General features: G+C 33.7%; 1 protein-coding gene across 1 annotated transcript in view; it reads right to left on the reverse strand.

Annotated features, from left to right (window-relative positions):
* Positions 1–22,105, reverse strand: part of eIF5B (eukaryotic translation initiation factor 5B) — a 49,823-nt gene extending 27,718 nt beyond the window's left edge. The window contains exons 1-13 of the mRNA XM_072537211.1: positions 21,890–22,105; positions 21,753–21,824; positions 21,219–21,674; positions 17,172–17,497; positions 16,912–17,084; positions 12,814–13,012; positions 11,114–11,278; positions 10,866–11,056; positions 10,587–10,805; positions 6,046–6,388; positions 5,608–5,811; positions 2,200–2,339; positions 1,840–2,103 (exon numbers count right to left, since the gene is read on the reverse strand). Coding sequence (XP_072393312.1) covers positions 1,840–2,103; positions 2,200–2,339; positions 5,608–5,811; positions 6,046–6,388; positions 10,587–10,805; positions 10,866–11,056; positions 11,114–11,278; positions 12,814–13,012; positions 16,912–17,084; positions 17,172–17,497; positions 21,219–21,674; positions 21,753–21,824; positions 21,890–21,930 — 2,793 coding nt within the window. The 5' untranslated portion in view covers positions 21,931–22,105. The remainder of the gene's footprint in view (positions 1–1,839; positions 2,104–2,199; positions 2,340–5,607; positions 5,812–6,045; positions 6,389–10,586; positions 10,806–10,865; positions 11,057–11,113; positions 11,279–12,813; positions 13,013–16,911; positions 17,085–17,171; positions 17,498–21,218; positions 21,675–21,752; positions 21,825–21,889) is intronic.
* Between the last annotated feature and the right edge of the window lie 4,055 nt (positions 22,106–26,160).

Below are 26,160 nucleotides of genomic sequence, written 5' to 3' on the forward strand. Positions count from 1 at the left end.
TGGTAACATGGCGACATATGACTCTACATTAAGTTGCAAGTCCTTAGATGGTATGTCTATGAGGACTTTATTAAAGCAACTGATTGAAATGACAATCTTGGCAGGTTATGACGGAAATTATGACAGAGCAGTCAGTGTAACTGTATATGTCTATTTAAGACAGAAGCCAACGTTGTTTAAAATTGTGAAAGTTGAAATAAAATAAAATTAATTAATTAATTAATAAATTAATAATAAACAGTATCAACCATCAATGTTATTGTTATAAATTATGTATGTGAAATGAAATTGTGGTGAGAAAATTATGTCAATAGTTAGGCAACCAACTATACAGTGTCAAGTGGTGTGATGAAAAGATTCTAATATAAGGCCCTTTATGTTTTAATAACATTTGGTACCTGGAAAATGGAAACTAGACACAGGTGGAAAGTTGGGTTCTTGAAAAAGTATAGGAATTAATATATTTAATATGTGAGAATGTTATTCAATGAATGAAATAAAACTATTATGATATAAAGTTCATGTAAAAATTGACTTATAACTCAATTATATTAGGCCCTGTATGTCAAAAAACAACATTTGGTACCTGGAAAATGTAAAACTTCTTGAGTTGCAAGTTCATGAATATAAATATCTGATTGGGTGTTGACAAACTGAGTGATGTAGTTATATTTTGTGTGTTGACAAGTATATGAAATGGACAAAATTTGATGGTTGGAAGAGGTTTTGTAATATATTGGTCGTAAAGTACTCAACTTATAACTTGAGAAAAGGCCCTATCTGTTATAAAGCAACACTAGGTACATAGGGAAAATAAAAGATTAAGTTATAAGTTGGTAAGTTGAATGAACAATTGGTCTATATTGACTATAATAGTAAAATGAAATTGTTGTAGGTGGCTCTGTTAAATTTGAGTAAAGAGAATGAAAATTAAGGTGTTTTTGAGAAAATTGTGATAAACGGATACTTAGACTACGGAAGGCTGAGGTCCCCAGAGAACCTAAGCCAAACCCTGAGGGAATTGTGTAAAGAAGTAAAATAAGAATTTAATAATATGGAATGGTGGATGACAGATGATCTGATCTGAATTTGGGAAGGTCGAAATAGAAGCATGGAAAGTATTGGTTATAGTGATTAAGACATGAAGTTTGGGTTGAAAAGAAAAGAGTGGGATAGATGGAAAGGAAGATGTATTGGAAGAAAGGTTTTTAGAGTGAACTAAGGAAGATGAGTATTAGGTGAACTAATAATGAATATAGATTTTAATTGTAGAAGTAAATTGGGGATGTGGGTTAGGAGAATAGTTGGAGAGGGAGAAAATCTCGATTGAATGAAACATGACGATTAACGCAATTTGGGCTTTTTTGTTTTTCTTTAAGAATTTCAAGATCTTCGTATAAATCTAATTTGAGGAAATTTTTTTGGGAGATATTGTGGATAAGTGAAACGTCTTCTGGGATATTGAGGGTGTGAGGACCAGAAGACGTTTCAAAGGGTTAAACTAAAGAATGAAACTCTATCCAAATTGATTCTGTCGTGTTTCGGCTTATATTTTTTTCTATAATCTACCATGAACGATGTCAAAGAACAATGCTCCAAAAATTTAGAGGGACACTTTTTTGAGCAACTATAATTTTTTTAAAATAATCCTACTGCAAATAAATTTATAAGAGCCAGTTTCTATAGTGTTAAAATATAGTAAGTTATAGTTAGTGACGATCAGTAAGTATGTAAACCAAAGAAAAAATTTCTAGAGAAAACCAGAAATACATAACTAATAAACATAAAAATACCATTTCGAAGAACTACAATGACAATGTGGAAAAAAGTCACACTTACCGGTATTTTGCTAGTTCGCAAGAACTCCAATAAGGCCTCAAGAGATCCCAGTGTAGATGCCTGCACATACACTCCTCTATCGGCTAATTTGATGTTCGACAAAGCAGATTTAAGTTCTCTAGCCACCTCCTCTTTCATTATATCGATTTCGTCCGACTTGTGGGCCACATAGAGGTTCAACCCGGCAATTGCCTTTTCCAGTTCTTTGGCTGCGATCTTCACACCTTGAGCCGCTTTGATTTCTTTGTATTCAATATAAGCGTTCTAAAAAACAAGAAGGAAACAATAGTAAGTTTAAAAGTACTGTACGTATGTTGTAGTTGTAGCAAAAAATGTTTCTTAAAAAAACTTAATGCTTACTTTCACACGCAGTTCCCTCAGAGGTTGCGGCATAAGCAACGACCTAATTTGAGTCTCAATAGGACCATCAGTACCAGCGCACAGCATTGTATCTCCTTCTCTTAGAGTACCGTTTACCAAAATGACATCAATAGTAGTACCTAAAAAAAGAATTATACATCAATACTTTTACACAAAGTTCTATAGTACATTAAATTATTAGAGCCCAAAATATTAGTAAATTGTCTAAACTATGTCTAAGGCTATTTAACAAACTCTATGAAACCCGATCTTTTGTAAGCATAGGCTTTCTGTTTTAACAGTGTGTGTTTTGAGTAAATGCCTTGTTACTATATACAGTTAGTTAAATTATAGTTTGCAAATATGTAGTAGCTTAATATATTCGAATTATTTCGGTGCTTCGTTGGAGTACCAATCCAACGGATATGAAAATTGTACTAGAAAAGTCCCGTACCCGGCGAGATTTAATACCCGACTGTACAAACTTTCGCGTAGAGATAAGCGATCTACCGCTAGCATGCTGGTACTAATTATTAGTACATTAAAAATTGTAAAAAAATAGTTGCATACCATTCAGCATTAACAGTTCTTCGGAATGATTGCGGGGTGTAACGTTGAACTGAAGAAACAAGCGAACAACTTTATTTGGATTCTGTTCATTCTCAAACAGAGAAACACTAGACTCTTGTTTGCATTCAGGTTCACTCGAACATATTCAAGTTTAGTCTTCTCAAAAAATATTGTATCCGGAGGGAGCTAGCCGCGCAACGTCACTGGTTTGAGATGACTAGTGTCAGTTGTGTGAAATTTTAAAGTATGCGTCGATAGGATAGTGTTAATAATATACATATTATCACTTGAGAAACCATTGTCGATGCAATTCTATTTTACTATATCTTTGATACCTTGAGTTTTTAACAGCTGGCAACCATAACTTGCGACCATTTTTGCTCAGGCATCCTTATATCATATTAAAAAAAAATAGCTTTAATTTGATACAAAAATATGCATATAAGTAATATGCAGCGTATGTTATTTAAAAAATAAATAAACAAAATAAAATTTTTGTTCAAAACTTCTTCTTCTTCTTCTTTTGGCATATAACCCTGGATGGGTCTTTGCCTGTCTGGCTATGTCCTTCCATTCAGATCTCTCTTGTGCCCTTCTTCTCCATTGTCTTATGTTCATTGCTTTCAGGTCGTCTTCCACGTCATCCAACCATCTCGTTCTCTGCCTTCCTTTTTTACGCCTTCCTATGGGCTTCCATTGTAACATTTTCTTTGTTGTTTTTGCATCGTTTTGTCTCTGCACATATCCCAGCCATGACAGTCTTTGACTTTTCACAAATCTTAGAATGTCATAACCTTCATTTAACTCATTAACCTCGTCGTTTCTCCTGATTCTCCATGTGCCATCTTCCTCTTATACCGGGCCATATACTTTCCTCAGTATTTTTCTCTCGAATGTCCTGAGTTGGGCTTCATCTTTTTTCGTCATTACCCAAGTTCCATCCATAGGTTACTACGGGTCTAATCACTGTTCAAAACTTAATTACCATTAAATGAATTAAAAATATTTGCGGCCACTTTTTAACTGGCAACCTGTTATGAATGTATTCTCATATTATTAAATGGATATAAAAATGTGAGTTTGATTAACTATGTTATGAAATTAGTGATCTTGCTATGGAATCTTAGACTATTAAAATAATGAGCAAATTATGTTGAATCCAACTAAAATCTGGAATCTTTCTAACATCTAAATGGTCATGCAAAATCGATTGTACTGTAGTCTGTGATTATTCAAAATCCTTTTGATGAAATGCATATGTATGAAAATGGCATATGTAACTCTCAATATTTATATGACTACTATTTCAAACAAATCAAATAATATCTCAGAAAATTGATTCGTGTATATATTTTTAATATTTTAATCACATTCACTACCTATTTTAAGCATCAGTGTACATCTAAAGGTTTCTCTGGACTTACTCAAACAGGAACTAATTGAAGATATTTCATCTTCGAAGTTCTCAAATAACTTTGTTGATAAGAAATTAATATAAAATAATTTCCAATTAATCTCCGACTAAGAAAATCGATATGCTGTTTTTCAAATGAGCTTTCAACAATAGTCAACTATTGTTTGATATAAGTATATTGTGAGTTGCAGAGCTGGTAGAGACTTTTATAGCACATAATGTATGGTGTGTTGCATAACATTTGGTGATGTCATTAAGTAGGAAAATTATATTGATTTATTAATGTTGATGTTTTTGTAAAAAGTTAAGTTGATGTAAACGTTAAGTTCTTTAAATTTTACCTGATTAAACGTTTTATTTAATCTAAAATAAATGACCATAGAGAAGTGTTTACTGTGTGTAAAATAAAAATACAATTTTCCGCAAAACGGGCGTTTCTGTGATAGAACACTTAAATAAAAACAATACTTTTCTTTATTTTGCACCAAGCTTGCTCGTTTTGCATGTCCTTGTTCACAAAAATCGCTGTCAGTGCTACATTGTACGTTGTTTGGTTAACATTATATTGATTTCTGTGCAATTACTTCGAATTGTCCATACACGATTAAGTAAAGGAGCAGCAGGGCTTCTGGCTATTTTCCAATGTTAAATCCCATAAGAAATCGCTAAGGTCCATTCTGGTCATTTAGTATCGTTTTGTGGTGTAGGCGCGACGGCTTGTCAGATCGTGACGTGTCAGGTATCGTCGGAAAGTGCAGGGGTAACGAATACTTTAACACAAAAAATAGAGATGACGGCATTGCCAAAACAGCACTGCAGCATATCTCCGTTGTTATTGGTCAGATCGTAAAATCTCATGGAAATGTATTTTAAGAAGTTTTTTTGCTTTAATAAATCCACTTTGCCGTGATGGAAAACTTGAGATAAAATTTTTTCAGACGTTTTACTTATTTTATTGTACACTGACGCACCGCACAACACTTATACAACTTGAGAACTCATCTCTCATTACAACATTTTTATGAAAAAGCTTTATATCACTCAACATGTTTACTAGTGTTGAGAAATTATGACATCACAGCAGTCACGTGATAAGTATAAGCTTTTTAGGGCGAATTTTTAAACGCAATATAAAACACATAATTTTGAAAGTTGTCGTTGTATTAAAAAAATAATATTAACCATTTTGAATTCTAGTAATTTCTTATGCACGGTTTGATTTCTCAAAAATAGTTAACATCCTTATTGTAACAATACGCTAGAAGCAAAAGCTAGTTTGTTAGTGGTCTAAGTGTTTTTTATTTTCTCGGAAACTGGTCATTAGCAAACTAGGATGATACGCACACACTGAGCCAGTAATCAAGGGCTCTAATTTGACACATACCTTGACCTTGAATGATGACTATATTTATTTAATAACTTACCTAAACCAGGAATGGCTTTTACTTCCAGAACTGTGGCTTGAAGCTCATCAGAATACATGAGACGTTTTGTTAACTTTGTTTGACAAAATTCTACTATTAAAGCCAGTAAGTTTCCCATTCCTTCTCCTGTGATTGCACTTGTAGGAACCAGGGAGACGTAATTGCGAATATCAGGGTTTTCATAGAATAGAGCGGCGTTCAATCCTGAAAAAAGTCAGTTGTATATCACTATACACAAACATCAAAAATACAAGAGTTTCGTTTTGTAAGTTTGTCCGACAGGGCAATTGTGTGGATAATGCTTACAGAGATGGGTCAAAATACAAAAATATGGCAAAAATTTCCATCTTACAAAGAGTCCGCTACATAAACTTATAATGACAAGAACATAAATTTTATTAACTAATATAGGTCTAAAACATAATTATTCTAACATACCTTGTTCAGCAAACTGTACAACGACCTCTTTGGTCCTCTGTTCGAACTCCATCTGTGTATTTCCGGCTTGAGATTTTAACACATCCCTAATGTCTTTCCTACTCATAGTCTGCCAGTCATACAACCTGTCAATTTTGTTCAGTGCTACGATAAAAGGCGTCTTCTTATTCTTCAATATATTGATGGATTCAATAGTTTGGGGTTCCAGACCGTGCATAATATCTACGACCAATATAGCGATGTCACAAAGTGAAGAACCACGATTTCGAAGATTGGAGAAGGACTCGTGACCGGGTGTGTCGATGATTAGAAGTCCGGGAATTCTCATATCTTTCTCGTTTATCTAAAAATAATACATGGTTTAAAAAATATCTGGATTGAAAGTTGCACGCAATATGGTTATAATCTATTTCTAATGAGTGTAGAGTAATAAAATCTCATGAAGTATTCAAAAGCGCTACAGGGTAATCCGTCAATAATCCGTCAATAAATTCCGTCCGCATTGCAAAATTCTGTCGTTTCATAAAGAGCAGGTAGGTATCACCCTGTTTTAAGGGATTAGTCCATTGTTATCGACAGATAAACACTGAGCCAGAGGCGCGCTAGTGGGTTAATTGACAAAAGAATATGCATTCTTAAAAATCATATTAAAGGAAATAAAAATGTAATACAGCAGAAGAGTGTTATTAAAAAAATATAAAATGTAACAATAAAATATATACGAACCGAAATCGGGAAATACTCACAAACACACACGAATGAACTTTACATATTGAAACACTTGTGGGGAGTTTAAATCAATTTATTCACAAAAACTACAAAAACTTTACTGGATACGTTATTACAATTCTACATCACTATAGTCTTCATCACTATCTGGTCTGTTCTTCTCTACGGAGTCGAAACATGGACTTTAAAAATAAAGAGCCTGAATAGAATCGAGGCATTTGAAATGTGGGTGTACCGTAGAATTTTAAAAATTCCTTGGACAGCACGAAAAACAAATGAAGAAGTACTAGCGAGACTCAATTTAGAAAAAGAACTATTGAGAACAGTCAAAAGAAGAAAAACCAGTTATTTAGGGCATTTGTTGCGCAACGAGAAATACTACATCCCTCAGTTGATAATAAAAGGCAAAATAGAAGGAAAGCGAGGAATTGGAAGAAAAAAATTGTCCTGGTTACGTAATATCAGAAACTGGACAGGACTTGGATTTGAGGAACTCTTAAGAACAGCTGAAGATAGACAAACGTTTGCCACCATAACCGCTAACCTCCATTGATGGAGACGGCACTTGAAGAAGAAGAATAGTCTTCATCCGAAGAACTGTCATAATCCCCTGGTGTTATAATTATAGGGTCAACCACCTGATCGACCAAGTTGTCCAGTTCCCACATTTTATCTCCCTCTTTTAAAACATGCTGGATTGCTTTTTGCCAGTTTTCTGATGTGATTTCCATAATGGCTTGATCAAACAATACCTTGACATCTTTCATTTTAAATGTGGTATTGTGCCTTGCAACATATCCTTTAACTTGTGCCCATATAAGTTCTATGGGATTTAATTCGCAATGATATGGCGGTAGGCGTAGCACAGTTACTTTATACTTTTCTGCTACATCTTCTACGGCATATTTTATGAAGCGAGATTTATGTTGTTTTACTACGGCTAGTAGTTCCTTCTTTATTGAATTCGTCTCAAACTGAATACCTTTATTTGACAGCCAGTTAATAATTTCTTGCTTTCTCCAAGCTGAAGTTGGTACCTTCTCTATGCGCCTTGAATGGTAGCTTGCATTATCCATAACCACGACCGAATCAGCTGGAAGAAATTTTAACATTTCCCCGAAGTAGTCTTCGAAGACATCCGATTTCATGTCCTCATGATAATCTCCCGTCCGACACGACTCAAAGCTTAACAAACCTTCTTTTAAAAATCCTTCTTCGCTTCCAATGTGAGCAATTATAAGCCTCTTCCCTTTTCCCGAAGGCACTTTAATACCCGTCGAAAGGCCTTCTATGAAAGCTTGGCGAGCACTTGTTACATTTTTATCTTGCCACATTTTTTGGACTATATAACCTTCGTTTATCCACGTCTCATCAAGATAAAAAATTTTCTTGTGCTCTCTGCGGTACTGTTTTATAGTTCTCAAATATTTTCGTCTCCAGCAAATGATTTCATCACTTTCCAGTAATAGTGCCTTTCGATTGTGCTTTTCCCAGGAAAAATTCATACTTTTTAAAGTTTTCCATAAAAGTTTTCTGGATATCAAAGGAATATCGTTATCTTGGCTTATCTCCATTAGTATTTTGTCAAGGGTGGGTATTTCCTTTTTAAAATAAAACGAATGAACTTTTCTTCGAATGTCACGTTTGGTGTCTTCACCTAAGATTTTTATTGGTCTTCCTGATTTTCTCTTGCATGGACTTAACTGGCCTGATATCTTTCTTTCTCGCAATAATTTAAAAATCGTGGACTGTCCAATTCCAGTCATTCGGGCACATCGCTCAACACTTTCTTGCACAGACAAACTAGGGTGATCGTGTTTTATGCAATCATATACATTTAAAATTATAACTTTTTCACTAACAGATAGCGGAGAATTTTTTACACCTCTTTTCTTTGGAGTAAATGTCGCCATTTTATAACTTTTTCACTATTTCTATATCACAATATTACTGTACGTTTAATTGGTGTATTAACAATTACTAACTCGAATGTCGAATGATAATAATAAAATAAAAGAGGGATTATAATGAAAGTGTAAGTAAAACCTCATTACGCGTTATTAGTCTTCATGTTGATTTATTTTAGTTCTTAGTAATATTAGGAGGTGCGTCATACCCTTATCAGTTTCTTCTAATGCTTTTATTCGTTCAGTAAGGAAGTGAATTTGTTTTTATAAATAAAAATGTAATTAGCTTTAATGACCATATAATGGAATACGAGTTTGAAGAATAAGTTAATCGAAAAATTAAATAAAATTGGTTATCACAAAATATCCAAAATATGATATTTTGAGGTACATCAATTTTTGACGACGAAGTTGACATCCGTCCATTTGCCTACGCCCATGACGACACCGAAATTCAGGCAAATTTTATGACACTTCATGATTTATTACTCTACACTCATTTGAAACCAATTATAGTCGTTTTATCATACACTAACATAATGGCACAACCATTGAAAACATCTAAAATTCTTATAATAATAATAATAATAATAATAATGTTTATTAATTTTTCATATACATTGTATAAAAAGAACAATAATTTAAGTATGTTATTTACACATCAAAAAATAAACATCTGGTACTACCCGTTAAAACCAAAAATGGTCGAGCACGGGCGTCGTGTGTGCATTGTGTATTTGATACATTAACAATCCAATAATTACATATAAATAATTAAATAAATCTAATTATACAATAATTCTGTATTTCAGTTATTTCAGTTTGTATAACGCATTTTTATGTTTTGATGATGAAAATTATATTTATTTTGATTTTATAACTTTCAGTAATCAAAAACTATTACTAAACAGTTTAGTTACTATTACTATGACTGAATTATTATTTGCTTAATCCATTAAATTTTGTATATAGCTGCGATCCAAATTAAGAATATATTTTTTAAATATTGATTTTATCATTATTAGTGAGTTGAGAGTAATTAGGTATATTTTATATTTATCAGGTAAGGCATTAAATATTCTTGGAGCTTGATAAAGGAGGTATCTTTGACCTAATCTTTTTTTGCTAATTCCAGTTTTTACATGTTTATTTGTTTTATTGCGGGTTTCATACGGGTGGCATAGTTTATGAAGTATATGTTTTCTATTATATATGTAAACTAACATGGAATACATATATAGTTGTCTTGTGTCCATTACTTTGGCTTCAATAAATAGAAGATGACTTGAGTAAGTACGTTGTTTATATAATATTATTTTTAGTATTCTCTTTTGTAAAATATCAACTTTTTTTAAGTATGTTTTTAAAACACCACCCCAGCCAAGTATTCCGTATCTAATTCTAGACTCAACAAGAGAGTGATATAATATTTTTAAATATTTTATTTATCTGGGTAATGAATATAAAGTAGACCAACAAACATATAGTAGTGGTGCCTCTGCGTGAATTCCACTTTTTTTAACTTTTTCATTAACAGACTGTGCATATATGCCATATATCAACTGCAACCGGTTCGAAGTATCAATTATAAAAATAACAATGGAAAACAAAGGATAGTTGTAAAGCTTAATTAACAAACTGACCTGAGTACTGATCTGAGTATTGTAGAAGTGATTTAATTTGATCTATTAACCTTATTTATAAATCAGAAAACGCTTAATAGCTTTTTGACAAGTTCAAAAAATTAGTTTATTACACTAATATTAAGATACATTAAAACAGATCATATGAAATCGCTGGTATTACAGCAAATATGTTTTTATACGTTTGTCAACGTTTGAAGAGGTTACTGCTATAGGAATTAATATTTATATTGATATTGATAAGTAAAAATAAAAATCTTACCCCTTTAACAATCCTAACTTGTTCCTTAATAGCGTCAATAGGCACATTCGTGGCACCGATCTGTTGAGTAATGCCACCAGCTTCACCATCTTGCACATTGGTCCTCCTCAATTTATCTAAAATCTTCGTTTTTCCTGTATCTACATGTCCAAGTACACAAACAATAGCAGCTCTCAAATTGTCTGGAGATTTGTTCTTCTCTGCATCTTCTTTCCGAAGCTGGAAATTAAAATAAATTATGCTAAATTGTGAACTTAACTAATGTGGTTGAACTATTACTTTGATTCTTTCCAGAGCTCTATCACGAGCCTTTTCCGCAGCAGTTCTACCGTCACCATCGTCATCATCTGACTCAGAATCACTCTCCTCTTCTTCACTGTCCGAATCGTCTTCATCCTCCGAGCTGCTTTCCTCTTCATCGTGCGCTTCCTTCGATTCGGATGGTTTTCCTGATTCCTGTGCTTTAATATCTAAAATGCATACTCGTTAAATACATTATAATATATGTTAATAAACAGTGCTCATACCAGTCTCTTGGGATTCCTCTTCTTCTTCAGACGATGCATCCCAAGCGTCTTTGACATCATCTTCTGGTTCCGGCTCTTTTGCTTCTACTGGTGGTATAGTAACTGCTTCTTCTTTGGGAGATTCTTCTTTTTCTATTTTTTCTTCTTGTTCTTCAGCTTTGGGAACTTAAAAGACATATTATTTATTATTAATGCAATAATAAAAAAAAATTAGGTTATCTACCATCCAAAATGGATGCTCATAATAAAACAGTGCCGTGACAATTGAAAGCCAGTCTTTGACAATGTTTCATCACAGCAAAAATAACAAATTTTATTTCCATTTACAGTGAAAAGTGAAACTTGATTTCATTATTTCACATCTGAGATGAAGGAACTGTAAAAATGGGAGAATGGGCTCTACAACAAGCTGATGGCTTGTAAACTAGTGATGGTGATGGGGCTTGAGTCCACCAAACGGCTCTCAGGGGACCAAGAAAACAGCAACACGAAAGGTAGGGGCATATTATACAGTACCCACACCACACGGCAGCTGTTTAAAAGAAAATCACAAACTACTGTCACTACCAGGCCTCATCTACTTTCACAGTAGGTTTATACCGATATTAGGAGCTCTGTATGAACTGATATTTAATTTCTCCTGGACTCTTGGGACCAGCATAGACCGAATTAATAAACATAAAAAACAGAGACCTAAGAAGTACTCAACTATTTCGAAAATGAATGACCAGTAGTTGAAGGAAGAACTACCAAACCCCAAAACATCGGAACAAAAACCAGATTTTAGAGGACGATTCGATTACTCTTACAGAAAACACAGAGATAATTAAGTATCTCATAAAGCTTACCTGGAGTTAAAAGAAGGAAGGTCAGGTACATGATATTGACACTGACAAGGTCGTTATACCACGGAAACCTGCAGCTATATCTCGAAGAAGAACTGATGTGACAAAGGCTGCTAAGTGAACTGTGTCTACCAAAAGTACTCAAAACAAAAAAATAACAAACAGATCAAACCTGCGATTTTCTCGTGAAGTTGTTGTTGTGTGTTGTGGCAGTGGCCTCAAAAACTACCCGGGAAAAATGGTAACCGAAAATGAAATAAGGTCCATAAAAGATGCCAATAAAACTTCTCGATGAAACTCCATCTCCTTTTTGGCATAAATGATATCGACTCATATACAGGTACTTAAGAGTTAATATGTGCTGAGAAAGAGTCCTTTAATATAACAAAGGACTTGCTTGGACGAAAAAATGGAGTGCAAACCAGCTAGTAAGGTTGAAAAATTCCCTAAATTTTTTTTTTTGAATTGGAATTTGAAGGCGACATTAGCCCTCTTGGTAAACTTTTTAGTAGAGGACTCAGGGTCGAAGCGTTGCATAGTCTTGGGTTCTAAGCTGGCCACCCATGGGGGTCTACAAGTGAGTCTCAGAGTCGACAAGTAGTACCAGATAAGATTAAACAGGCTACATTGAAAGTTTTATACCAAGTCCACAGTTCTAGTTTTAAACAGTTGGCTGAAAGAAAGTCTACACATACTGGAAACTCTAATGAACCAAAACCTGCGACAATCCCTTCCACACAAGAGACGGAGGGAGAATCCATGTAGACGGAAGGAACTTCATAGTCTATAGTGAGGTTTGTTTACATCTGGTGAACGGCTTGTTGGAATTTAGTATAGTAAAAATAGCTCATTTACCTGGAGTTTGCTCCTTCTTCTGCTTACTCGGCCTTATCCTCGTTCCCAGTCGTGGTTTCTTCTCGCCTACATCGGGTAATTCTACACCTTGTGCTTTCAAACTATCTATTAATGCTTGAGCCCTAGCCCTATCAGCCTTTTGTTTGGCAGTCAATAGTTTTCCTTCGGCTTTCAGTCTTTCTTTGCGTTCTTTTTCTTTCTGTAAATATAAAAAGTGTAAGCTTAAAAAATAACTATCCCTATTGTCTTGTTGGATCTAAAGGTTTATCAAACGTTGAAGTAAATTGTACACGCATATATGTAAATTAATATTAAAAGGTAATAATCAAATAATCAGAAATTCATGCAATATAGAGGCAATGAAGTAGAAGGAATAAAAAAAATAACCAAGAGCGGATGGACGAAACCTGAGAAGACCACGAATATATGCGAAATACCAGCGAAAAACTCAAGGAATGGTGTAGTTATATCGAAAATTCATTTAATGGTTAATCCACCCGTATATTTTAAAGAATTTTACAGGTTCAGGTATAGATACAACAACAGAAGAGGTCATTATCCAAAAATAATAAAGCGGTAGGATCTAATGGCATACACACAGTCTTAAAAGTCATAAAAAATGCTCGGATTACCGCCTAATTAGCCTTGTTTTAAAGATATTTTTAAAGGTAATTCATAGAAGAATTTATAAAAAATTTTAATCTTTTATGGGAGACACACAGTTTGGATTTTGTGCAGGTCTCGAAACGAGAGAAGCCTTATTTAGTTTTCAGGTCCTAGTTTAACGCTCTGGCGACGTGTCAGTACTAATATATACTTGTTTTATAGATTATGAAAAGGCTTTCGATCAATGTGTCCATCACATAAAACTTCTGGATACTGTAACGATGTCATCGCCAGCGCTTACCGCTTGCTTGCCATCTCTTTGAACGCACGCACTCCCACCGACCAGCTACCACTACCATCGATGCGTGCTGGAGATTCGGCAACGATATAAAACGCCGTCCACCGTAACAGTAGTATCGGCAATATTTATTTTTCGCAGGTGGATTTTATTTACTAGGATTCGTATTTTTATTTTCTTGTACATATTGTATAGAAGCTAATTTTGTTATTTATTTGAATATAATTTTATTTAGATTAAACTTATGTTTTGCTGAGTCTAATAGAGCCACCCGCCACCATACTTTTAAAGAGGTTGGCCTGCATAAATGTGATTTAAAGTTAATCACCAACTTGTACTGGAAACAGACTGCCCAAATAAAAGTTGTTGAACAGCTATCTGAAGAAGAATTACAAGAGTTATTAGTCAGGGATACTATCTCCGCTGTTATTCAACGTTAACAGCAAAAAAATAATAGACAAATCACTCTATAACTTCGAAAAAGGCCTGTTCATAAATGGTATAAAAGTAAACAACTTAAGGTATGCCGACGATACCGTTTTTATTTGCAAACACTCTGGTTTACAAGAGTTGCATCCAATAGTTCCGATTTCAGGGCTTAACCTGAATGAAAGAAAAAGAAAGCGGTTGGTAGTCTCAAAAAAATATCAGAAGAATATTGAAAGCGAATGACCAATAAATAGAACTGGTTCAACCCTACCAATACATAGATTGCCAGCTTAATGAAAACTGGGATAATATGCAAGAGGTTCTTGTTAGAATCGAACAGGTCAGGTCATCATTTATCAAAATAAAACCAGTTTTTTTTTAGTCATGATTTGTCGTGTGATCTTCAGTGTAGCATGATGCTACGATCTCGGATCCAGAGGTGCTATTTATTGAGCATTTTATATATTGGCATTGAAGATTTTGGAATCTTATTGGCGCCATGTGTAGAAAACTGGTGCCCTTTCAAATGTGGTGTTACCATAGGATACTGAGAATATCATGGATATACAAAGTGTGTAATGGAGAAGTCCTAAGATTAAACAATAGTATGAAGTCAGCACAACGGCTCCCTCTAGAAAAGCTGTTGACAAAATACAGATTGCGCTGATTTTGCCATAGCCGATGCAAAGCCTTGCGATGATTTTACATAGTCAACATTCTTCGTGAACATGGTACTTGAAGAAGAAGAAGAAAAAAAGACCACCCACGAGATAGACTACCGAAATACGAGAATATGCACCAACTGAATTGCAACAGCGAATGATAGATCTGAATGGAAGTTTTTAGAGGAAGCCTATGTTCAGTAGTGGACGACTATGGGCTGATGATGATGAAGAGACAATCAAGACAAAATTTGATGAGACATACAGAAATATATAGGAATATAAAACTACGACAACGAAGTACTACATATAAAAAACATATTAATACAAGTTAAAATGTCAACAGATAAATATAAGTAGATTGTTTTTTGAGTTTATAGACCATAATCGGAAATTATTTATACCTGACGTTTCGCTTTCAACTATGACAGACATTATTAAAGGCGACTAAACAAAGGGTCGTAGCTGTTTTTCTCTAATCTCAGCTGGTGCATCGCCTTTGGTAAAGCTTGAAAAAGTGATCAACAAAAACATAAAACAAGACACATACTTTCAAGACATATACACTATTTATTGGTTACATTTTAGGCATTTACTCAAAACACAGACTACTTGAGTACGTGAGTACTGTTGGTTTTTCTGAAGAAAAACCACAAATTCTAAAGCAGTTTTTCACTGTGAGGAGTGTTACGTTTAGCCATGCTTTGTCCACCATCCTCATTGCTTGAAGAACATTGATAGAAGAAATCATATTTTGCTCCATATCAGCTATCATTCTTCTAATAATTTATTTTCTGTATAATGTTTTAAAAATTTTAATTATACCCTGATCCAAAGATTGAAGTTGTGATATTGTGTTTGGTGGAGGAAATTGTACTTTGATTGCCTTTAATGGTGGTATGTCCCCGTGTGCTGTGCAATTATCGATGAACAGAATAATTTTTCTATTTGAAGTAATCATTTTCTTATCTATATTAATCAGCCATTTTGTAAAAAGTTCTGCTGTCATCCATGCTTTTTTATTGGCCTTATAATTCATGGGTAGTGATTTTAAGCCTGCAAAACACCGAGGTTTTTTTGACTTACCTATAATTAAAGGTTTCAGTTTTTCTGTGTCCATAGAATTTGCACATAGCAGAATCGTAAGTCGTTCCTTGTTGGGTTTTCTTCCATGACATTTTTCATTTTTGAATGTTAATGTTTTGTCGGGAAGACATTTGAAAAATAGACCCGTTTTTTCAGCATTAAAAACATCATTGGGATCATAATTATTCACTAAATTATGCAATTCAGATTTACACTCTTGGCAGACTGAGACTTGGCAGCTTTTTTGAAGGCTAAATCATGTCATTTCTTGAAATTCTCTAATCAGCCATTGCTGGCTTTAAATTATTGATTTTTCATGAATTAGCGAACTCTACAGTTTTTTCTTTCGGTATGGGTCCGCTGACACTGATGTTTTTGTTTCAACACTGTTTTAACCACGTAAAGAAACACTACTCCAAATTAGGGAATTCAGCAATTTTTCGTTTTTTCCATTGAATATTGTCTCCTGATTCTTGTTTTTTCAATAGTTCAGCTTCTTTTTTAATGATGACTGATAAAGTACTCTCGTGTATTCCAAACTGAGCTGCAACTTCTTTTCTTTTGAATCCATTTTTCACTGCTTTTATAGTTTTTAATTTATCAGCATGTGTTGCGTCAGCGTTGTTAATATTCTTTTTGAACTCATTTTAAGCAAGTTATCACACAGTATGTAAAACAATGTTTTCAAGAAGAAAACAATAGAGCATTATGTAGTTTACATTAAATGGACACGTGCAAGCAATATATATGACCGAAAGCACGTTCTTCCGAAATGACTCATTGGCAAACAATTTTATGTTATAAAGATTCTGGAAACATTTCTTTAAGTTACTGAGGGCCAATACTGAGATTATTTACATATTTAAGGTATAGAAGATGTGTATTTTAAGTTGTAGAGGTTTTGGGCTCCGATAGAAAGGGAACATCTAATTTTTTAAGTTATAGGGGTTTTTAAGTTATTGAGGTTTGAGTTATCGAGGTTCTACTGTAATTACAAATAAAAAAAGACAATATTACCTGCTTCTTTCTTTCCTTTCTTTCTTGTTCTAACCTCAGCGCCTCTAATCTAGCCTTTTCTGCTTCCTCTTCTCTTTTTAAACGTTCCTCTTCTTCCTTTTTCAAACGTTCTTCTTCTTCTTTAAGTTTTTTCAGAGCCTCTTGCATAGCTGCTATGGCTTTCTTGCCGGGACCTGAAATAACAAAAATATTAGAGATCTAAAATACTATTAATCCATTTTTTTATTATTTAAAGATTACAAAATTTTATACATCCATACCTTTCTTGGCATCTTTTGCGTCTTTGGCATCCTTCTCCTCATCTTCTTTGCCCTTCTTCTTCTTCTTTTTGCTCTTCTTATCACCATCTTGATCATCATCTTCTTGCTTATCATCTTTGTCTTTTGCTTCAGGTTTCTTTTCAGCCCCTTCTGGTTTGGATTGTTCCTGGTGTTCAGCAGGTTCTTCAGAACCCTCCTTAGGTACGTCTTGCTTTTTCTGTGCTAATTTCTTTTGTTTTTCTCTCTCTTTCTTCTCTTTTTTCTTTTGTGCTGCGGTTTTCACAGTGCTGCCTTCTTCTGGTTTTGAATCTTCTTCAGCTTCTTCACTAAAATTTGACAATCATAAAGATCATGACTTAAGATATTAAAGGCTCCGATATATGTTGATTCTTATTTTTACATTTGTATTAAATGTGCTTAAAGTGTGAGTGAAATCAAGTAATCAGAGCGGACACAAACAGGAATGGAAAACCACTAGAGCACCCATCCCTACTGTGGGAAAAGTTTAAAATTATTCTAAATTTAAGCAATAGGTATATATTAGCAATATAGCAATAGCAATATATACAATCTATGTTTTAGCGGGCTTCCGAAGCCTTAGATATATCACTGACTACATTGAGAAAAATAGGAAAAGGAGGAATTCAAATTGACACGTCCATGGTGCAAGCGAATTTGAACAAAAACTGGAACAGTGGAGACAAGCTCTTGAGGAAAAAGGTGTAAAACTTAGTAGGACCAAACACAAATTTTTTCAGAGCCGGAGTTTGCAAAATACAGATTGCCATGATGGTCACCAACATCCGAAACAAGTAGGCACCACAACAAGAAGAAGAAGGACAAAACAGACTAAGTATTTGTAATGTTCATTTAAAGATTAAACTATTACTACAAATAAAATGATATCTTTGGATGGTGAAATTATTGTGAAAAGTAATAGTTTTAAGTACATAGGATCGGTATTACAGAGTAATGTGGAAGTAGATGGAGATGCATGCAGTAGAACTAGGGTTGAATGGATGAATCGATACACTACACATGTCATATTATTATGACATATTATATTGTGATAGTACATAATAATGGTTTCTTGTTCTCAACATAGTTGCAGTAGCAGAAGCAATGTTGATAAAAAATCTTCAGGAATAAAGTTTCATAGGTTAGTATACAAATATGTAAACAAAGTAATGACCCGTACTTCAGAGAATAAATTAATAGTATTCATAAAATCTTACAAGTAACGTAGATTAGTTTCTCGATTAATTTTTCAGTCATTATTGAATATTTTTAAAATTTTACAAAATAGCAATTAAAACATCCACTTCCAGTAAAACAGAAGTAATGAATAAACAGAATATAAAGATACTAATCAACAATTTCGATGTTGTTCTGGGTCTTCCTCTTCTTCTCTGACCAATGGGTCATCAATGAAGACATGAGAAATATGGGAATACATGCTTGGCAGAGGAAGGCAGTGGATAGGGATGACTGAAGAGAAATTCTTGAGGAGGCTAGGACCATGCAGGGTTGTAAAGCTAGAATAATAACAATTTCTAAGCTTTTTCTAATATTTTTGAGTTCATTAATCATATTTTTTATTTAAAATATAACTTTGTTATTAATACTTAGCGATGCATATATTTGTATTTTTAGGTTTCATCTCAAATGAACCAAAAACCGAAAGTTTTATGATCAGAGATACTATTGACTCCATTTAAATGGGAATAAGCCACAATTAAAGGTTAAAATACGTTTATTGACGTTTCAATTTCCACTTCGGAAATCGTTCTCAAAGTATTTTGAGAACGATTTCCGAAGTGGAAATTGAAACGTCAATAAACGTATTTTAACCTTTAATTGTGGCTTATTCCCATTTAAATAGTAATTAATTTAAAATACCACAAGAAAATAGCTTCAGAACAATACTATTGACTCCAGTTCGGTGATTTATTGTCTTATAATTGTAAATTTTTCCCTTTGATGATGAACAATTGATAATGTAAGTATGTACGTTGACAAAAAGACGAAGAATACTTATTGTTAATAATATCTAGTGTATAAGTATATATGTATTTTTGATGACTGCTCCTATATGACATGTTCTCAAGGTTTCATAATTATTCATTTTTCAGTAAATTTTAAAATCATTTTTAATTAAACTTGAACAGAATCAAATTTCAAGATTTTTTTTTCATGCTATTGAAGCTATATTCATCATATGATGAAGCTAGTTCAGAAGATAATATCGATTTTGATGATATTCCATATGCCGAAAGTGAGGTTTCACTTGGTATTCTGAGGACATGGGCGAGAAGATTGAAGAAGAAATTCTAGGAGAGAGGGCACATTCACTGCACCAATGCCTGCAGGGACTACTGATGCAATAGGACCAATTGCAATCTTAAGCACTGTGACTGCAGTTGATGGGCTCATTCACTAATGAGGAACAACCAGAAATTCTCCTTTTAGAATGACCAATCAACCTGTTCTACCAAAAAAAGGTGATTTGTGGTTGTGCAATACAATGGCCACCCAGGCAAGATGGTATCCAATTTTGATGAGACATGAGATTCTTCAGTGACAGCTATAAAAAATAGTAGGAAGCATTGGATGTGGCCCAACCCACCAGATGAAATTTGGTATAAACTTAAACAAGTTGTGAACATTTTTGAAGGCCTGAAAAAGGTCTTTCCTAATAAATTCATTGTTAACTGTAAGAAATAAAAATTTTGTTTTTAAATAATTATAGATACCTACTCTTATACAATATGTTAACTGTTTCAAATGACTTCTTTAGTAAGTTTAATTCAAGTTTTTATTGTGGCAACAATTTCCTTAATTAAACATTGATTTTGTAAAAAAATTATTTAGTGGATTTTCCAATTTTTTTTGATTAGCAGTAATAGCTTGAGAGGTGAGAATATTACAGAAGATCTATTTATGATGTTTCCAATCTATTATATATGGAAGAAAGGTGATATACCATTCTCACCACCTTCCTGCAGTGAGAATAGTGCACATTAAAACAATTCATAGCACACCTCCCCAATGACTTAAAATTTTTTTCTTAACTGTAATTGAAAGTTCAGATGAGGAGCAGTATTGTGTGAAAAGTTCAATTTTCTAGCTGAAATAGCAAAAATGATACTAACTAAAATGTCAAAATTTGTACCATTCTTGCCCAGGTTTATGGTACATACAGGTGCTGTGGCAATAGTAGCCGAGACACATTAATTTGAATTAAAAAAGTTGCTTTACACTGAGAATGAAGAAACTACAATGGGCCTAATCCATTTGTACTTATCTCAAAATGTTTTATCATTTCATTTTAAATTTTTGCAATAAAAGGGGATGTTTAATTTCTAAATTTTTGCTGTTTCCTGGGTTATTTCACTTTGAATGGCTCTTATGGATATCTTTTATTCTTCATATAAATGAATGTTCCTACTATGCAAGTCTAGTGAACATCAACCAATTTAGAATACCATAAAGGAATCAGCAAATATGACAACAAAACTGTACTGGAGACAATACACAAGAAAATAAACTAAAGAATATACTAGGTTATTAGAAATACCTGTTTAAACAAAACAAAGCACTAATTAACAGAACAGTATTAAAAAAGTTGGGAGATGTGCTTGCAAGGTTTAATATATTGTTCATGAAAGGATACTCAAGGAAATGCTATATATTATCTAATACATATAAAGCAAAATTATCCAAACTGTTCTGAAAATGTTGTACCTACGTATATGAAATCATTAGTAAAATCCATAAAAAATGTATGGAACAATAGAAAACTTCCTTATAGGACTAATAAACCTAACCACTGGTATAGAACTGAAAGCCTAAATAAATAGTAAACTAGGAAACACTATCATTTTTTTATTGATTAAATAAGAAATGTATTTGGCAACAAATTGATTGTTGCCCTATTTATATGTTATTCTATTGAATAAAAAATGTTTATAGGGTGTTTTTTATTTGGCAATAATATTATTTATTAATTTACTTTATGCTTGTTAATAAAGCTTTTGAATTACTCACCCTTTTGGTTCATCCATTTTGTCTTTTTTCTTTTCCTTCACTTTTTCTACAGGCTTTTCCTCATTGGACGGATCAGGTTCCTTCTTAATACCTGCATACTCCATTTCTAATTCAGCTAACACTTTCTCTATATCTTCATCACTATCATCACGTTTCCTATTCTTTTTCCCCTTTTTACCCCCCTGGCTTTTTGTAGTCCTTTCATCACTAGATTTCTTTTTACCGTCCTTTTTAGCTGGTTTTGTCTCACTTTCATCATCGTCGTCCTCCGCCGCGGGTTTAGAATTATCGTCTGAATCTTCATCATCGATTTGAAGAAGAGCGAAGGATTTTTTCACTTTGGAAACCACTTCAGTGTCTGATCCTTCAGAGTCCACTTGTTTCTTTTCTTTCTTACCTTTTGCCTTCTTGGCATCTGCTTTTTCCTCTTTAGATTCATCACTTGTAGATTGGGATCTTAACATTAATAAAAACAGATATTTTTTAAAAGGAATCAACTAACCTAACTTTTAGGTTTTTTTGAAGATTACTTACTTAGCTGGCTTGGTCTTTTTTGTTTTGGCTTTGTCAATTACCTCCTGGGTACTGTTTTCATTATCGGACTCACTAAAAATATTATTGAATATTAAGTACTGATCTTTCTGGTGATATTCATACCAATTCATACATACCTCTCATCACCTCCTTTGCGGATTTTTTTAGATTTACCCATTTTTTATTGTTAATATATGTACTTTCTAAGTGTAGAATTTCTCTAAATATTATCATAAGTGTATAATGTATTTAAAAATAAATGTTTTCCTCAACAATCTGTTACCGAAAAATGGCAAATTCTCCACATGCAATAAAAGGATCCAAAAGTGTGTTGACTTTTTCATTTGACAATTCTGACACTGACATAAGACAATTAAGACAAATAGTAGTCATTTACCGAGGATTTATTCGGCACTTAATAAAATATAAGGTAATAAAACAAATTTGCAATTTTATATAATATAAATAATTAAAATTCCATGAAAAGTTAAATATTACTAAATTTCGAAAAAAAAATTTTTTTTTGTGGTTATACTCTTCTTTGTCATACCTTAAGACAGGCAACCAAATTTACAGTAATCTATATCTTTACATTGTATAATTTATTTTTGTTTATAATGATGGATTATATAAATTTTCTATACCTACCACAAGACCTTACAAAAAACAAAGCAATTTTTTCCCAAATTAGTCATTCAAAAATAGTCGATTCATATACAAAGCCATAGCTAAGCGACACTATGCCATAACTGAGCAGTGGCGCACCCAGAATTTGTCATAGGGGGGGGGAGGGGTTTGAAATTTTTTTATGCTACCTCCATTTTGAGTCCCTAAAATTTGGGTTTTAGTTTAATTTAAAGTACTAAAGATAGCAGTGCCAAAGATTCAGGTATCTATTATCCTGCCTACCAACTAAAACCACCCCCTCTTACTTGTGCGCAGTTGACTGTCGCACGTACCGTACTCTGAAAGTGTGGTGGTCTTGTAAGGCTGACGATATTTTTGGAACACTCCCTTCTCTTATCTAGATCTTATCTATTGTTCTGAAGCTATTTTCTTGTGGCATTTTAAAGTAATTACTATTTTAACGGGAATAAGCCACAATTGAAGGTTAAAATAAGGTTATTGACGTTTGACATTAATCCAACTTGTAAATACAATACATTTTGAAGACGGCTATCGCCGTATTCCCGTTCTCCTCCGTCAATCCTCCTGATCCAAGACATGCTCCTCCTCCAAAGCTCTCGATTCCATCGCTCTTATAATTCCTTGATTCCATGAGCGTCGAGGTCTACCTCTTTTTTTCCTTCCAGGGGGCTTCCATTTGTGAAGATTTTGGGGCCAACGTTCGTTAGGCATTCTCAATAGATGTCCAAACCATTTTGAACCTCTTCTTTCTATTCTGTCAATGACCGTTTCTGTTCATTCATGTTATTTCTTATAGATTCGTTGGTCTTCCTTTCCTGTCTTGATGTTCTAGCACTTCTTCTCAAATAATCCATTTCAACTGCCAACAATCTTCTCTTCAGGTCTGCATTAATTGTCTATACTACAGAGCCATAACAAAGAACTGATTCAACCATGGTTTGCCCTATTCTTTTTTGTTCCTTTTGGAAATGTTGTGATCCCACCATAAGGAGTTCAGACATCCTACAATTTTACGTCCCTGATTAATTCGTGTTTAATTTCGGTTTCTCTCAAGCCGTTCTTAACAATGAGTGGACCTAAATATTTAAAATTTTCCACTTGTTTGATTTCCACGTCCTCGTCTATCAACACTTCAAACCTTGCATCTTAATTGATAATTAAGTAAATATTCTGTTTTCTTCATGCTGACTTGTAACCCCCATTTTAAATATTCTCTCTATAGACGCTTTATCATAAATTCTACATTATAAGAATCTTGAGCTAGGATGACTTGGTCATCCGCAAAGTTCAGGGAAAACAGTACGTTATTTAATATGGGGATTCCCATTCCCTGGCAGTGGTTTTTCCAATTTTGGAGGGCTGTCTCAATATATAAATTAAACAGTAAGGGTGACATACTGCATCCTTGTTTTAGTCCTTTAGTTACTTTTATTGACTCTGATAGTCTATATCCGATTTTTAGGTAAGTAGTGTTATCCAACAACCAGGAGATTAGAGCACGCATCAAAAAAGCTAGATCCACCTTTAATCGGATGGGGGCCTTCTTCAAGAGTCACAATCTCTCTCTTGATACAAAAGTAAGAATGCTGCGATGCTACGTCTTCTCTGTCCTTTTTTATGGTGTTGAATCGTGGACCTTGAACGAAGATATGTGCAGAAAACTGGAAGCATTTGAGATGTGGCTATATCGGAGAATGCTTAAGATCCCGTGGACTGACCGAGTCACAAATGAGGAGGTCCTCAGAAGAATGAATAATAATCGAGAAGTACTGACCACCATCATATCTCGAAAGTTACAGTTTTTCGGACATATTATGCGAAATGAATCCAGATATGCTCTCCTTCAAGCCATCCTACAAGGAAAAATATTTGGAAAACGAGGTCCAGGAAGAAGAAGAACATCTTGGTTAAAGAACCTCATAATCTGGTTCAATACAACATCTGTGCAGCTTTTCCGCGCTGCTGCAGATAAGATAAAGATTGTCGTGATGATCGCCAACATTCGTAACGGATAGGCACATCAAGAAGAAGAAGAAGTATTATCCCTGTATACTTCTGTGATTATTCCTAAAAGGTATGGACTAATGTCGAGTTCTTGTTAAGCTTGCCACAATTTAAGTCTTGGAACTGTATTATAACCTTTTCTAGGTCGATGAAGGCTAGATGTACCACGGTACCAACCGCTATTCTTTTTTCTATTAATTGTTGGAGTATAAACAAGTTATCAGTGCAAGATCAAAGATCAAAAATTCAAACGTCAATAAACTTATTTTAACCTTCAATTGCGACTTATTCCCATTAAAATAGTAATTAGATCTTATCTCTGTCGTTAGCCCGGTTGGTGTATCTCTTCTTCTTTCTTTTTAATGACTGCTCGGATGTAATTGTGAACACTATTCCATCCCTCCGTATTTCCCGCCATCTTCACCATCATCTCTCTTACAGTCATAGGGTTCATACCTATTTCTTTATACATTCTGTTTCTCTCCACTGTACATCTATTACACTCCAGCATTGTGTGAGTAACAATGTCGGAATATTCGCAGTATAGGAAATTATCTGTATCTGTCTTTCTGAACCTATGAAGATACGCCCTAAAACTGACAATCTACCCAGTCCCTTAGGCTCGGGATCAGCATCTTTGTCAACTGAGCAACATCTTCCTTGTTGTTCCACTCGTCTTGCCATCTTTCCATTGATCTTTCCCTTTCTTCTTTTTTTTTATAGCTGTTGTCAAATGCTTTCTTCTCCCATAGAGATGTCTCTTTTCTACTGCTAACACATGCAGAGGAACACAACCCGTGATAGTCCACAAGGCCGCCGCAGATACAGTCCTGTAGGCGCGTGCTACTCGCAACAGATTCGTTCTGTTTACTTTTTCATAAGCCTAATATTAGGTATCTATATCTAAATATAATGAAAAATAATATTAATTGTTGTATATTTATACAATGATTATTGTGTTCTACATATTTAAAGTGGTAATTTAATTATTCAATCAGCGTTTTGCATTTTTTGTATTGTGTGTGAAAGACAAGTTACATTTTTCTACTATTCTTTATATATTGTTTACTTTATATGACCTGGGGTGGGGTTTAACCCCCAAAACCTCTCCTGGGTGCGTCACAGTAACTGAGCATCTCTACAAGATGCAAAAACTGTTAAAAAGAATGCGACGAAAATGCAATACCATCTAACTTTACCCATTTTTCTTTATTTTATAGTTTGTCTGATATATCCAGGAATTTCAGGACTTCGTACATATCCATTTTTTTTTAAATTAATATTAACATTTTAATTAACCACAGTTTTTAAACAGGATTTGCTTGATTACGTTTTTGTTTTCAATTTGTAAGTAAAATTTCAATTTATAACAGTTGTGGTTAATTCCCATGCTATATTATTTAAAAATAAGATGCTTTAAAAAACTGTTATAAGTGCGTGTAATAATTCCAGTTTCAACCTTAAGCTGCTCAAAAGTGACATTCTTCCGTCGCAGCTTATTGGTAAAAATTAAAAAGAAAAACACACACACACAAAAAGTGGTTTACATGCGTCTAAACGTATACTCATACCTATACCAGATTTCCTAATATTCGGCTCTAAATAAATATGAGTTTCAAGAGTTTTCTTACAACATGCCAAATAGTTAAGACTTACTTTTATAACAATTTAGTTCCAAACAACTTAATTGGTTATTTAAAATGTATTAGTGGTTAAGGCTGGTAATGAGTCTTGAAAATGAGCTGATTTTTTGAAA

The sequence above is a fragment of the Diabrotica undecimpunctata genome, chromosome 1, assembly GCF_040954645.1.
Source record: "Diabrotica undecimpunctata isolate CICGRU chromosome 1, icDiaUnde3, whole genome shotgun sequence".
Classification (NCBI taxonomy): Eukaryota; Metazoa; Arthropoda; class Insecta; order Coleoptera; family Chrysomelidae; genus Diabrotica; species Diabrotica undecimpunctata.